This window comes from Anas platyrhynchos, chromosome 7 (assembly GCF_047663525.1).
Source record: "Anas platyrhynchos isolate ZD024472 breed Pekin duck chromosome 7, IASCAAS_PekinDuck_T2T, whole genome shotgun sequence".
Taxonomy (NCBI): domain Eukaryota; kingdom Metazoa; phylum Chordata; class Aves; order Anseriformes; family Anatidae; genus Anas; species Anas platyrhynchos.
Window position 1 is genome coordinate 23,749,838 of NC_092593.1, and position 16,111 is coordinate 23,765,948.

Here is a 16,111-nt window from a genome sequence, read left to right on the forward strand (position 1 = left end):
TCATTTTATGAATTAATGCCAACTCTATTCAGGAGAAATTCATAAGCTATGAAATGCTCATTCTCAAAAATGGATTTGCACACTTCCTGTCAGACTCTTCCAAAAGAGGGCATAAAGCTGGAATGAAAAATGGATGTTCTGGAAGCAAATAAAGGAAACTGAGAATAGTTACTAAATGAAGTCACCAAGATAAAATGCAGGTGTACGAGAGCTGCAGCAGCCAAGAAAGCATAGAGGAGGCAAATAGTTTCCATAGAGGCTCCCTCGTCATGCTGGGCAGTTGCATTTCACTTTAATTGACAGCTCTGTTAAGGAAGGAGAAGGAGAGAAAGTCTTGGGGCAATAAAAAAGAGCGTGGAAACCACACTTGAGCTTCTTTGGGATGTACACCTTGAAAGCTAAATGTCTGTAAATGTCAAATTATGCTTACTTTTACCAACAAAGCCACAGGAAGCTGTACATGGTAACTATGTTTGGTTTTACTGAATTGCCTCAGTAAACAAATACAAATGCATTTTCTTTTGACAGGCTTTTGACATGCATTGTGGAAGGGTTGAGACAGGGCAGGGATACACATCTCCACACAGTTTTCTAGGAAGTTTGCCCTTATTCCCTTGTTCCTTGGGAACTTCCAACGCATGTAAACTTACAAACTTATCTGCCACTCTTGTTACCAGTGGTGTTTAGCTGGATTTACTACCAGAAGCTAACAGAGTAGAAATGTCTCTTATTCAGTTTGCAATGGCCTGCCTTGAAACAATTGATGCATGAACTCATCCATGCATATATTTAATTATTTAGCAAGGATTTTTCTTGTGTGCAAAATACAATATACACAAAATAGATCCAGATATATTATTCAAATATGTATAACAACAGTATACTGTTACTAACTCTGCCCTGGGTCATAAGGGAGGACTTAGTGAAGTTGCAGCAGTTTCACAATATGCATTTTTTAATATATCACTGATAAGGACTTAGCACTTGCTTCTCAACGATCAGCTCTTGTTCAAATACAGACATGTTTCTAGGCTGCTCAGCCGCCTGAGCCTCCTCTTGCCATAAGCTGGTAGTAGATGGATGGGTGGATGGATGGGTAGATGGATACTTTGCCTTTCCCTCAGGCTCTCTGTTGACTGTAAAAATGGCACAAAACCAAATAAATCTTGGACAAATTGTTTCCTTTCAGAAAAACTTATGGGCTCATTAAAATATTAACAATGCTCCTCCCAGGGCATGAATGACTTGGTGTTGAATGACATGTTCATCAACAGGTGTAAACTTTCTTCATTTCTGGTGAATAAAATGACTAATCTAGAGGGGAGCTCAAAGGCTTATGCCCTTTTACCCCATCTCTTGCCTCATAAGCCTCTTTTGAGCTCATGATTCAGTTGTGGATGTTCCACACCCATCCTGTTCCTAGGACAGCCAAAACCCCACCTTTTCTGTAGGTGCTGGCTTATTGTACAAGGTTGTAGAAATACAGAACAAAAAGGTGTTCCTTATACATTAGTGTCAATCACATCTGAATTGGACTGGAGAAAGAAACCTCTAAAACACACCTTATTCCAGTAGGCGTTTTTTTCTGTTTTAACTTTGCAAGTAGCTCCACAAAATGAAGAATCTTGAAAAGAAAAAAAAAAAAAGAAAAAGTTCTTTTGCTCTGTTCATGTCCTGCTTATCTGTTATGAAGAGATCCCTTACTTTTGCCGTACACTAAAGAACTGAGAAAGACCATTTTAATTAAGGTATAGTCATTCCAAACAACGTACAGAAAAATGTAGCGGTGTTCCTTTGGAAGTTGATTCAAAATGGTGTTTTTCAGTTAGTGTATCTAGGAGAAAGATGGCATTTTACTGATGGCATTACATGAAATATTTAAGCTAACATTTAAAAACCTGTCAGGGATAAGGACTGAAGAATCCCCGTGCTGCTTCAGACCACAGTCCATCCTGCAGAGTATTGTGTCTCTGATGCAGGCCACAAACAGACATCTGGAAGAATCAGAACAGATAAAGCATGTGTGATATTTCCCCCTGATATTCTGCCATCATCTAATCATTTTCATTTTAGGGATTTTCCTAAACAGGCAAAGTGAGGCTGGTTAGGGCCAGTGAGGTCTGTTAGTGCCACCAGGCCCCTGGTGGCACCCCTTGTACTCTCATAGCCTTTTCCTTGGGTATTGTCAACATTTTTCTTGGTCATTCAAGTCTTTTAAATTAAAGTTTATCTGTTTGTAAACTGAAGTTTGTAAACAGAAGTTACTGTTTGTAATCTGTTTGTAAACTGCTCCATGATTTTTGCTCTTCACCTGCTGAAATCTTGGCAATTAAAAGTTAAAGCTCAGCGTGTTTTCTAGAAAACAGAGGATTCTTTAGTTTGCTTTTCTCATTGCTTTTGCAATGCAGTTTGCATCCCACTCACACTTTTAGATTCACTCAGGTGTGTGGGAAAGAAAGCTCACGGAACAGTAAACCCTGCTGCTTTGGCTTGGCAACAATCAGCATGCTTCAAACTTCCACCTTGTAGATCTGCTGGATTTTTTACTGAAATTGTATTTCACTTTGTTGTCTCAATTATATTACTTTCAACATTGTTGTGCTTGCTAAGTTTTCTTTTTAACACTTCTACTGATCAGTTAGACTTTATACGAACCAATTAGACTTTTTTTTTTTGTTTTGAAAATACGTCAGTGGTTCACTTCAGGCAAATGGTGAGAAAGAACAGGCTCATGATCTGCCAACACATTATGTTCCTACTCCTTTTCATGAAGATTGCCGCCCTCCAAAAGGGAGCTGAGGAATGCACTCACAGTGCTGCCAGGAACTCTCCATTCTCACAGTAAGAAAAGACCCATCTCTTGCACAGAACTGAGGTGTCCTTTAGCTATACCTCCATTCCCTGGAAGCATTGTCTCTGGCTTAAGAACCACAGCATCATGCCCTTACCGCCCTCAGTTAAATCTCCAGGTGCGCACATTGAAAACTAATAGGGAACTTTTTGGAGAATCAGGTTCTGAGGTAGTGATAAATGTTTCTCATCAGATATTAGATTCTATTTTTGACTTGCAACCTCCTATGATTAGGATCAAATAAATGAGCCCGTTACAAAGGATTGTTCCTTACCACTGAGTGCAATGCAGAGAAAGTCTAGCAAAATCTGAAGCCTACTGCAATGAACGTAGTATCTGTCTGCCAGCCTTCCACAATGTGGAACAGTTTAGATAACAGTGACTTAAAATCCCTCCAGCTATATCCAGCACTTCAGTAAACAATGTGAATGAAAACTCAGTCGAGAGATCCGTGTTTGTTCCCTAAAGACTGCCTCCACAGCAGCAGATAGTTAAATGCAGATATGCATGAGTTAATTCAGAAAGTAGTATACAAATTACTCACAGGGGGAAATTTAACTTCATAACCAAACTATCAAACTGCCGGAACAGCTGTTTATATCGCAGTAATACCAGAAACCTAACCTAAAGCTGAGACCACATTGCAACTAGTGCAATTCCTGCCCCAGGAAAATTACAGGCCATTTTCCAGTCAAAGTACACAAAAGGCATGAGATGAATTAGCCATGGTGAGAATAAAAGCAAAACAAATAGTAACAATACCTGGCTTTTATGTACAGCTTTCAATCAGAAGGTCTTAGGGTGGTTGATCCTATATTGTCACACAGACCTTAGTGTATTTATCTTCTGGTCAATTTCTGCAGGGAGATACTGTTATCCCTGGTTTCTTTATGGAGAGCTATGACTCAAAGAGACACAGATATTGCATGTGAAGTAGGGAACTGAACCAAAGTCTCTCTGCTTGTGCACTACATACTGCTCCCCAGAGAACTTTCTGCTAGTTGCTGCTCCCTAGAGAACTTTCTGCTAGTTACTTAGCTAATGGAAAGGTATCACACCGAAGTATCAAGGGAGAAATAGGTCCTTGAAAGGGATTTGAAAGAGGATAAGGTAAGAGTTTCACGAATTTTCATGTGATTTTATTTCATATACACGACAGAACAAGCATAGGGGTGCACGAGGAAGGAATGAGCAAATAAACCAGCAGTGATAGGCAAAAGATCATTATGAAAGTATTAATAATCACACAGATAGCAGTGTTCCACTTCAAGATTTCCATAAAGCTGACTGGTGCCATCAACCTGCAAAAGCTAATCACGAAAGTAGATTGTGTGTGATAACAAAGTAGGCCTCAACTGTGCAAGGTATTGCAGTTCACGAAGTTGGAGTTACTCTGAGCAGGTCGCCAGCCCACCACTGCATTGCCCTGCGCAAATCCGGTCACACTGGTGCCGTCTCTGGTAGCAGGTGTGTTGTCTGTTGGGCCCCTCGCTACAAGAAGGACATAGAGGTGCTTGAGTGGGTCCAGAGAAGGGCAACGAAGCTGGTGAGGGGCCTGAAGAACAAGTCCTACGAGGAGCGGCTGAAGGAGCTGGGCTTGTTCAGCCTGGAGAAGAGGAGGCTCAGGGGCGACCTTATTGCTCTTGATAAGAACATTAAAGGAGGTTGTAGCAAGGTAGGAGTTGGCCTGTTCTCCCACGTGCCTGGTGACAGGACGAGGGGGAATGGGCTAAAGTTGTGCCAGGGGAGTTTTAGGTTCGATCTTAGGAAGAATTTCTTTACTGAAAGGGTTGTTAGGCTCTGGAACAGGCTGCCCAAGGAGGTGGTGGAGTCACCATCCCTGGAAGTCTTCAAAAGACGTTTAGATGAAGAGCTTAGGGATATGGTTTAGTGGGGACTGTTAGTGTTAGGTCAGAGGTTGGACTCGATGATCTTGAGGTCTCTTCCAACCTAGAAATTCTGTGATTCTGTGGGGTTGACTTCATTCTGCTCTTCATTTTCACCGCTATAGGAAAGCAGCCTGACACATACACATACTGAAGCCCTATCTTGCAGTTTTAGCTGTTGGTGCTCAGTGCAGATAGAGGTGCTGAGGCGCAGGCTCCCTGCCCCTGTCAGCAAGGCACCTGTAAGCTGAGGGGAGTAAGCAGGAGGGAGCACTCTGTCACCCCACTAACCAGCGCCTTCAGCACCCCACCCACGCCCACGCCACCACGGAGCGTTTCGTAACGAGCTGAGGCGATCCCCGCTGCGGGGAGCGGGCACTCGGCACGGGGCTGCCCTGCCGGGAGGAGCCTGGCGGGGACCCCGCGGGCCGCCCCCTGCCCCCGGGCTCGGCGGGGAGCGGGGCTCGGCGCCTTCCGCCCGCCTGACCCCTCACCCGGCAGCGCTCGGCGGCACAACACGGAAGCGCCATGGCGGCGGAGGCGGCGGGAAGCGGCGGCGGGTCCCCGTCCTCCGCCCGGCGGCGGCTGCGCATCATCTCCGGGCACCTGCGGGGCTCGGGCCGCGCCGCGCTGTCCCCCAGCCCCTGCAAGGCGCAGGGTGGCCCCGCCGGGCCGGCCGCCGGCTCCATCCCCAAGAAGCGGTGGGTGCGGGCGGCGAGCCGCGGGCTGCCCGCTGCGGGCGGCGGGGCGGGGGCGCGGGGGGCTCCGCGGGGGGCGGGCGGCGAAGGGGCCCTGTGAGCCCGGCTGGACACCCGGCGTGTGCCGGCCCTGCCCTGCCCTGCCCGAAGTTTGGGCTGCGAGCGCCTTGCGTGCCCGGTGGCACCTGGGAGCCCAGCAGCTCAGCTCACGGCAGGGCGAGCGGCAGCTCTGGGGTTCATTTCACTGGTAAGTTGTGGTACTGGTGCGTGTAACTTGCCATGGTGAGGCTCGCCTCTCAGGTAGGATGGTCCCGTGTTTATTTCACGATTTCCCCGTTTTCAGATGTGGATTTCCAATGCACGCGTTAGCTTGCAGTCCCACAGGAGCATCTTACGGTCTGGGTTGTAGCCAACCTGTTCCTGTCCATCAGGCTGTGCGCAGGCACTGGTCTGCTCCGGTAGCCTATGGAGGTGGTCAGGAGGCAGGCAGGGCAAGCAGCGGGTAAGAGAGTTGATGTTCCTTTGAGGAAAATCCCTTCAGCCCATGATTTGCTATGAACCTCTTTTCTCAAGCAAGGGATGAAAGATCAAGGGATGGTCTGAATTATTTTAACAGATCATTAGTGGCCCAAGCTGAGCTTGCTGCTTTGAGAGGACTGGGATGTAACGTTTGACTTCATGCCTATGACAAAGTTTGAAAGCCTTTGATATCCCCTCCCGCTGAGGGGATTTGATGTTCTTGCAGGAGATGCATCAAGAGCACTGCTCACCAAGAGAAATGGGTTGTTCCAAAATCGTTGGATTCCAGGTTGAGTTTTTCTTTGGTTTGAGCTTAGGAAGAAATCATTGTTTCTGAAAAATACCAGTTTAGCTAGTTCTAATGGATTTCCTTTAAATGAATTCTCATGTAATTTCTACAGCCAGTTCCTGCATCCTTGAAAAGCGGCAGAAACATGCTTTTGTGAAGATGCGTATGACCCTAAAGATAGCTTCTTTTGTGGAAACGCAGGCATGGTGACCTTAACGCCTGTACTTCTTCTACAAGTTAAGGACGTTGGCCTCCCATACTGCTATTCGCTGTAGGAACGTGAAGAACTGATATTTCTGCACCATACAACTTGTTCTAGATTAATAATGTTATGTTGCTTCAAGGAATTTATGATCAAAGTGAAACAACTGCAGGATGCTTTGTTGTGAGGGTGTAAAGGAGCTGCTAGAAAGTTTGATGCCCATCATAGGTGCAGCTGTCTTGATGTATCTAGAGCCCAGCATTTTTTGTATGTATGGAAATAGAACCTTACAGGATCTGTACCTCTTATTTTTAGGTGTTCACTCTGAATGTGAGATCTAGCTGAAACGTATTTCAGGTGGTAGGTGTTAAAAAGTCTGTGATACTTAAATATTAGCTTGGGTATGAGGATCTAGGTAGAGTTTTTATTTCAAGATAATGAGTTTTGAAGTGAGTGATGGGAGGGTAGGGATAGGGTGGAGATGATTCTGTTGCCTGTAGTGATTTGGAGGTGGTAAGTGATGAATGCCAGAGTCCTGTTCCAGCGACTTCCAGCTGATCCGGAGCTGGCTGACCCATTCAGAAGATTGGGAACGTACTGGGCCAGAATTCTTGTCAGTTATAGGTGGGTCTGAGTGGCTGTCTTGGTGGCTGAGATTACTTGGTGAAGATGGAGAAGGTCTAGGGGGTCTGGAATATCCATGGACAGGTGGGAAGGGCTGTGAGGCCTTATAAATTGAAGGCTGATACGGGAGTTGAGAGGACGTGGGAGGGATAGGGTAAGATTTCAAGATGGAAGTTCAACTATGTTGAAAAAATAACATGGTTTCTGAAGTTGTTCACCTTGAAAACATTAAATTCTAACAAAGGTGCTCTTGCTTGAATGAGAAGGTAAAGAAATTACTGGGATGGAATTGAAGAATGCTACAGACTGACTATAACAAATATCTGAAGCTTGCTGAAAGTAAGGAATTTTTAAAAATCAGCTTATTAGCTTTGTTCAGTCAGTGAGAGGTTTAGTACTGGACTCTCTCAGCATTTAGTTAAGCTCACTTTTACCTGTGTGGTAGTTTTACTTGGGTAGTGCAAAGACACTTGTATAAGGCTAGGGGCTATGATGGATGCAATGAAAGTTTTCCCAGAGTTCTTTGTATGGACAGAAATATTTGGCAAAAGTATAATTAACAGTCCTTCTTTGAATATACACTGATATAAGTCCCTAAGCAAAACTGATAACAACACAAAAAAGCACCTCTTAAATGAAAGCTTGGAGAATCAGGCAGGGAGACAGCCTGACCTCTGAGGTCATGTGTCGGGTGTAAGAGGCTAGGCCTGGAGCTCCTGTGGGGGTTTTGAGGTGGTGATCAGGCATAAAGAAACTTGAGTGCTAGAGCACTTGTTTGAGTGTATACAAGCTGTAGAAAATGTGTTAGACCTGAAAGGTTAATAGCTGAACTTGCATTTCAGGCTGTGAGTACTGAGCAATGGAGCATGCAGAAGATAAGCCAGTTAAATACAATAGGTCTCTGAAGTGTAAAACCAAGTCTAAGGAGGTTGGATTCTTTGGTTAATTATATTTTACTGAAAAGGGATTGTGCCATGTTCTGTGCTTGATCTGCTCTGGAAACGCTTCTTTATTTCAATTCAAAGGTGTCTAGACCCCAGTGAAGCTGATCTTTCAAATAACAGAAGACACCTAAGTACTTTAACTTTGTAAGAGTTGTGTCTTTAGGTCTTCAAGCAGTTTAAAAGGTCCTGAAAATGCTTAAAATAAAGCTTGAAACTTGTGAACTGCTTCTGGAAAATACTTGGTCTGTATAGATATTTACACTTCCCAAGTGTGCAATTATTGCACCAAGTCATAAGTTACCTTTAGGCTTGAAACAAGTTAATATGTACCAAATTTTATATCAATAACGAGTTAATATATTTTTTTTTGCAGTCTATTCAGTTTAATAGGGCTTAAGTGTGTATCTTTGCATAATTGCAACTTGAGAGAGACACAATATTGAACTTGGCAGCTATTTTTCCTACCTCTCAGGGGAAGAATAATGAGAATTTCAGAAACTAATGTGACATCCTGTGTTAGGAATATCCTGGAGACAATGTTTTCATAAGTTACTGAAAAGCTCGACTGAAAAATCTGGTAAGCGTAATTGACCTGGAGATGGTACAGTGATGCTGTGTGTCTTTAAGCAATATTACGACAATCCAAACCCAGATGCTTTCTTCCTGCGGTCTCCTATTAAATCTGTCTATGATGCTTCAGCTTTTCTACCTCTTTTGAGCTATCAGTTTAATTTTTCCTAGCAAAGCTTCAGCCTAGGTACCTAGGTGTTCTTTAGGCCGGTTGCATCTTTCCTGTAGTGTTCGAAATAGTCAAAGCTTTTGACAGACGCTTACACCAGATCTATATACAACACTCTCCTTGTGTTGTATTTCTTCTGCAAAGTAGAAGACTTGCTATGACTAAAAAAAACCTGTTCTAATACTTATCCTGTAGTCACTAGACACTGACCTGTAGAAACACTGCTTTCTTGTTGACAGTCTGAAGACGATGCTGGTAAGGACCTTACCCAGCCATTTTTCATCACCAGTGAGGATAGGAAGGAGAGTATCTGAGTTTCTGTGGGTGTTCACCTAATTGTCCCTGCTTCAAAATAAAAATGCCAGTGAAGGCAAACCAGTATGTTTGCAAGTTGATGTGTTTAAAGATTACAGCACGCTTCTTATTTTATAAAATTACTATTATCAAAAGGAAAAAAAATCAGAAAATATAAGCTACATTATGCTTAGAGGAGCATCCTCTTGAAGGAAGGATGCACTGTAAGTGTGCTGTATGAGTGGAGAGCCTTATGCACAACAAGAGTGGAGAGATGGTACTTCTTGGTACCATTCCAGGTTTGAATTTTATTAATTCAATGCTGCAGTGAAAAGTGGGGGTCACAGTTATAAATTGCTGTGTGTCTAAGCTTTAAAAAGTTGATGGGCCTGCTAAAAAACTTACTAAAATCTTGAATTGGAAAAGAATTCTTCCTTAAGTGTTTTTTCAAAACTTTACGTTATACTGGTGACTTTCGGTGACTGGTAAGTCCATTTTCCTGGTGAGACTTACGCTAAAAATTTAGCAAATGGAGCAAAAAAAACACTGACTTTCCCATCTCTTTGTGGGGAAGCTTTTCTCCGGTGGGATGCAGAGAGGTTTGTGGCTCTCTTATGGTTGTTACAGGCACACTGTTAACTAGAATAAGCCAAGGGGTGAACGTACAGCCAGCCGTCTGCCCTTTAGCAAGTTAAAACCCAGGCTGCTCAAGGTAACTTGTTAACATCAACATGCCTTTATCTAGACTTTTGCAATTCTTGCTGATAACAATGATGACAATGCCAAGCAGAACGTGAATCGATGTATAAAGATGCTTCTTAACAAGTAACTTCAAAGAGGGATCATATCATCAACAATACTGAGACACTTCTTTGCAGTATGCTTTTTGTGTCATGTAAATTTAAATGATGTCTAGTGCAAATGCTAGTTTATAATTGATGAGGTAAACGTGCATTATTCTAGTTCATCTGTAAGTGCTGTTCTATGAAACCTACCCTGAATGAAGGGCTTGATTTGTGATTTCATGGTTACTGCATTCCTTAGGATAGTTCACTGCAGTTGGTAAAGAGGAATTCCTGGTATTCACAGGAATACACATCTATGCTCTTATGAGTACTTTAAAACTTCTTAAGACTTCTTGTGTAACAATTTTTATTCTGAGCTAAATTCATGATCTGTTTAGATTGGAGACTGAAGGATGATAACACCAAAGTGTAAGGTTAGCAACAGAGGTTGAAGGAAGTCTGGGGAGTCGAGGGAATGTTTCATAGATTCAGCTTTTCTTCTGTAGGTATCTGAAGTTCAGTAAGCAGCATCAAAATTTTGTTTGAAAGGTTAGATTCCATATGTGACTTGTTAAGTGTTCATAATGGCACTAGCTTTTTAGGAAACAGTGTTTTTTAAGCAAAACTTGACATTAAGCTAAATCCTAGCATAGCTGGCTTCTGAGCTTAAGGTAGTGGAAACTTTAGGCAAAGAAGGAAAGGGCTGGTCCCTCTAGAGTCTTAAATCAAGAGTCTTAAATCAAAGTGCATGAGCCTGTTGCATCGAGGAAGGTGTGGCAGTTCACAGGAGGCTTTTGTGATTACATCAAAGCAGGTAATTGCTTGTTAAGGTTATTGCTTGAAGTATAGGAACAGATAAGGTAATCTGATTCTCTCACGGAAACACTAGCCTGATTAAAGATGTCATTTGCTGTTGCATATGAAGTTGCATTTGCCTTCAACTGCTGTTATCTAAGTAGTCATGTCTTTGAGCAGATGGCATGTAAGAAATGTCAGAATTGAATTAATTTAAAAATCAAAAGATCTAACAGAATAGTTATTATATCAAGTAAACCAAAGTGAATGTATTAATTGGTTAAATTTTACTAGAAAAAATGTGCAAATAAAAGTGTAAAACATGCTCAACGTATTAAAGTACAATATATAGATTATTATGGGAAAATAAGTAGCTACTTCTGAAAAGCAGAATTTTGTAGATCAATTTCTTGATATCTACTGAGGTCTGAACTCCTGTACAAGAAATTGAATGTACATAGCTATGTAGTTAAACCTAAGATTTGCGTAAGTTGAATAGAACAATCTTTGCTCACACAATAGACAACAATAATTACTTTGACTTCCTAGAAACTACTTTGACCCGGAGTAAACTAAAGACATCTGCCGTGTGTGTAAGAGTTGCAGTCAACAGGAATTTACTGTAATGTTGCTATACATCTTAGTAGAGAATAAATAATGTGAAATATTAAAAATCAGTTGTCAGTTCAATGTGATGGACAAGCTTGATGGATGTCTCCATCGCCTTGTTACATCCAAAAGTTGTTCTTGTATGCAAGCCTTCTGGGTTGATTGTATAGGCTAAAAAGTATTCTTTAGTGGTTATCTGATGCATTTGGTATAGAGCATGCTAAAAATCCTCTATGTGATGGGTAAAACAGTCTTGTCCAGGATCTGAGCTTGTTTTACTTGAAAAAATAAACAGCATACTGTTCATTTGTTTGAAAAGTGTTTAAGTGCTTATTCCTTTACTGCCTGGAAGTAGCCATGTGCACGTCTTTTTGCAGTAGAGCAGTCCCTTGAAAGATAAAAATGAAACTGGTATTGACTGAATTGACATGTATATGGAATAGAAATAGCTCCTTTAAGGTAGTCCCTTGCATAAGAATCATCATTTGGCTAAGTGTGTACTGAGTAGTATAGACATAATATCTTGACTTTCTTCATACTGATTATAGTGTTTAATCTTTAATTCACTTAATTCACTAAATGACATAAGCTTTCTACAAGAGAACAGTGGAGAAACACCAATTTCCTTGTTCCTTGGGGCTTTGCTAATTAAAACATGGTGAAATGTGGAGTAATGAAGTAGTTGAGGCTAGTATCTCCTTTTTTTTGGTCAGAACAGTTTTAAACAAATAAAAAAAAACACACAACACTACTCTGGAGTACCTGGTTCCTTCAAGTCTTTTATGCCTAAAATTTTGTCTACAGTTTCAGCTTATGGTAGATGTAAACTACTGTAAATGTGAACCCAGATTCATGTTGCTGTGCCAGGTATTTAGCAAACAGAATAGCAGCTGTATTAGGTGTATGTGCAAGTGCAGGGGTTTATCTGGAGGGCAGGCTGCAGAACCTCAGTGTTTCTCAATTTATAAAAACAGGCATTTTATTTGACTTGAGAGCGGTTACTTCTGGTTTGCTGCAGGGGAAGGCTCGGTGAGAGGGCAGAAGTATGACGAGCACAGCAGATATTCCCTGCCTGCAGCCTGTCATTCTTCTCTGGATAAATAATGCTTTCACAAAGCAGTTCTTGAAGTGGTTCCTTGGGCCACGTTCCCTTTCATAATTTCCAGACACCTAATCCTAATTTACTGCTGTCTCCAGAAGCTCTCTGGAGCGGTTTGCCGGCGTAGTGGTTGAGAGGTGTGCCTGTGTGACCCACACAGGCCCGTGCCCCACAGCAGAGGGAGGGCAACCTTATGCGGTCACCTCAGGAGGTTCAGAACCCTCTCCTGTAGGTGTTCCGAGTTGGTAGCCAAAAGTCCAGCTGAGGTGAGCCTTGAGTTGCTGTTTGGGTAATGTCCTGCCTTGCAACTCCTTACACAGCACTGTAACACCACACACCTGCTCCCGGCCTCGCAAGAGCACCACAGCCAGGAGGACGTGTGCGTTCGTGTGGCGACGTGAGGCAAGCAGCCCGTGCGAGCCCTTCCGGCTGCTGCTTCAGTCCCGTTCCCAAGATCTGCTGGCTCTTGGGCAGCACAACAGGAGTGGTGTGTGTGGTGCTTAAAGGCAAGGCGTCACCTAATGATTGAATTGAAAACCCTGGTGGGTATTGTGGGGAAATCACTGTGGGCGTTTTGGCTCTGCTCCCCCTGAGTCGCATTGATGGGTTGGACGGCACCGTCTTCCATACTGCTGTAGGGTGGCTGCACTGAAGAAAGTAAGAGAAATGATCATTGTCCATTTAGCAAAGTAGTCTGTTTCAGTTTGAAACAGAAAGCACTAGATCTTCAAGTTCTTTGGTAGAAGGCCGAGGGAGTTCTGTTGAGGTTTGTGTGCTTGGACAGTGTATCTGTATAAGGCAAGGAGTTCAGCATTGGCATTCTTCGTTAAATCACCTGCTGCTACTGAAGTAAAATTCAATGATTACTTTAACTTGGTTCCAGTATTTCACTGAACATAATTTTGTAACTTCACCATAAGTGGAAAAAATGCCTGCTTCTGATGTTATCAATGTGTTTTAAACCCACCCTGGAAGATAAAAGGCTATAATAACTGTTGGTGATATTTTTTCTTTTAAAAGTAAAAACTCCTCGACTGTCAGTTCTCTGTATTGTGTGTGTAGTTATTTGGTGTATAGTTATGACATGAATTTGGAACTACTGAAAAATCTCATCAATGTTGTAATTTCCATGGGAATTAAACTTTTGGACGCTCAGCTTCTGTACCTGCTGGAGGCCCTGTGCTGCTGCTTCAGCTTTCTAGGGAAAGGAAAACATTTTCAAGCAGTCATACTGCCTGTCACTAAAACATGAGATTTGGAGAGGGCTGGCAGATGTTTTAGTTCAAATGCTTGGGTCTGGAGGACTCAGCCTGCCCCGGCTGGGGGAAGGCTGCCACCTCGTGGGCTTCTGTGCGATTTTTCAACGCCTTTATTTTATTTATTGTGTGTGCTGTGGTCTGCACAGCTTCCTGCCTCGCGTCTCTGTGGCTATTCAATAGGCAGTTCTTCAGAAAAGCGAAGAGATATTTTATTTGTTGAAAAGACTTTGCTGTTAAAATGTAAATATATATAAATTCTTATTACATCGAGTCAAACTAGTATTTCAATGCTGCCCATTGTAATGAAAGTGAAATGTTTAAATTCAGTTAACCTAAGCACGCTGTTTCCGCAACACTTGCTCCTGTTGTCACTGTTTCCATGGTAACTTTTTTCTTTCAGGTTTTTTCCTTTCAGGCAATATCATTACTTATTTTACACATATATTATGTGTGTGTATATGTGTGTATACACAATACCAGAAATGTAAACCAAAGCTTGCTTTTGACGTGTTGAGCACTTCATCCATTTCTGTACTGAAATTAGCATTTCAAAGTTAGATGACAAGGAAGAACCGGTCACTTTCTAACACTTCTGGCTAAAATAGTCCATATATGTCAAAGACAAAAGTAGGGTTAATGAGCTTGACTTTTTGTTGAAGTCAGTGTACCTGAACAGGAAAGCTGTCATCTTTAAATGAGACAGCTTGGGCACGATATAAAGCTTAGCAGCACGGAGTTTAACACTTGTCATTATTCTTGTTTTAGAGAGAGGCCATGTTGCTTACCAGAGGCCCTGTCATTTATAAATTGGAGCTGAGTAATCAGACACTTTCCTTTTATATTCTGGTTTTGTAGGCTTTTTCTTTAGGAAGCCACATGCAGTATTTCCTCTAACTCCGTGCAGCGTAGGCGTGAGGTGCTAGGAACCACTGTACGTAAATCAGATAGCGGTTCCCAGATTGGCAGTGCTCCCTGGTGTGATGGATCAAAGGAGGAAATAAATGTCAGATGACTCAGTACAAAACAGCCCTTGCTGCCTCCAAACGGAAACCTCGGAATTGCTTGGTATAGCACTGAATGTAAAAATTAGATGTTTGCAATGAACTTCCTATTGTATTTACCTGTCAGGTGGTACAAAGCTGTCCATTATGCCGGGGAGAATGCCCGACCTTGTGGTAGGAGGTAGCTGAGATGTTTCAGAACCTGCTGTTCTGCAAACATGTTAACTGTTGTCTTAGTTTTATGTAATTACTCTCAACACACCACTAACGAGTTGTGTTGTCTTTCAGAGAAAACCATTATATGCTTTTTTCATTCAGGAATAGTTGATCCTGAAAACTTATAAAATTTGACTTCTTAACCTCCGTTTGGTATTTTAAAACCTGATGAAAGCACCAGGTGCTTTAACACCAACCTAGGAAAGCAGGGCTGCAGGAAGGGCAAGGAACAGGGAACAAAGTCAGCTTAGCAGAAAGAGCTCCTATGTGGATCTCTGCTCAGGGCCCTAATAGTGCCTCCCCTGAATTTGGGGAGAGGTGTCTGTCCCTACAGACATGAGGACTGGTGGTAGTTTCAAAGCTGCACTTACTTGCTTCATATGTCGGCAGTTCCTTTAGAGCCTGGTCCTTTGTGTCTTGATCTGTCTGATCATCTTTAGCTTTGTTGCTGCTTTCTCTGCCCTGTTCCATGTATCACACTTAGCAGCTTAGCAGCACTGCCTTGAAGGAGCCACCCTTCAAAAATAGGGGGAAGTTGCTTAAGCCTTTCTCAAATTTGGTTTATTAATATCAAGTCTATTCTGATTTTACGTAATTTGATAAACCAAAGAGATCGGGTGTATAGAAATACTCCATTCAGTCACCAGAGGGAGAAATCTTGCCTTGACAAAGACTGCAGTCCTAGACACTGTTTCATCAAACAGTTTAATTTGGCTGCAATTTTAGTCAATTCCTCAGCGTGTAGGAGCAACGTGCACTGGCTGTTTGACAAAAACGTATCAGTTACCAAGTACTTGAAGTTCCCTGTAAAGCTTGCTTAAGAAGTGCTAAGCTTGTCAAAGGCTTGTTGAAATGTCGGTTTCAAACAGCTGTACTAAGTGTCCGTGTTTTCTTCCATTTGATTCCTTAAAGGTCATGTGTACAGGCAGTTTGAAGAAAATGGGCTTTGATTAAGGCAAGTCTAATTACAGCACCTGTAGTATGTCAGCAGCACGTTAGTGTTATCTCTGTAATGAATGCCCTTGGTAATTGATCAGCACCGAGTTACCTTGCATGTAAAGCTGGAATTAACTGCCTTGAGGCAGAGGTTTCTTTGAGTTGCAGGGGTTTTTTTGTTTGTTTGTTTTTTGAAATAGTCATCACTGATCATTGTCAGTATGCTAACACTCTTATTTATATAAATATTTTTTCTCCTTTAAGGCAAGAACTTCTGAAGTGGAATGGATGGGGATATAATGACTCAAAATTCATATTCAATAAGAAGGGTCAAGCAGAATTTACAGGGAAAAGGTAAGCTGGAA

The 16,111-nt window shown here is 42.3% G+C and overlaps 1 protein-coding gene across 2 annotated transcripts in view; it reads left to right on the forward strand.

Moving 5' to 3' along the window:
* The first annotated feature begins 5,122 nt into the window (after positions 1–5,122).
* The window catches only part of AGPS (alkylglycerone phosphate synthase), a 51,445-nt gene continuing 40,456 nt past the window's right edge, over positions 5,123–16,111 (forward strand). Inside the window, exons 1-2 of one of the 2 annotated variants that reach the window (XM_072041011.1) lie at positions 5,123–5,438; positions 16,011–16,100. In XM_072041011.1, the coding sequence (XP_071897112.1) occupies positions 5,266–5,438; positions 16,011–16,100 (263 nt within the window). In that variant the 5' untranslated portion in view covers positions 5,123–5,265. Of the gene's footprint in view, positions 5,439–15,623; positions 15,766–16,010; positions 16,101–16,111 lie in introns of those variants that run through there. The other variant, XM_072041012.1, reaches the window with a different exon arrangement.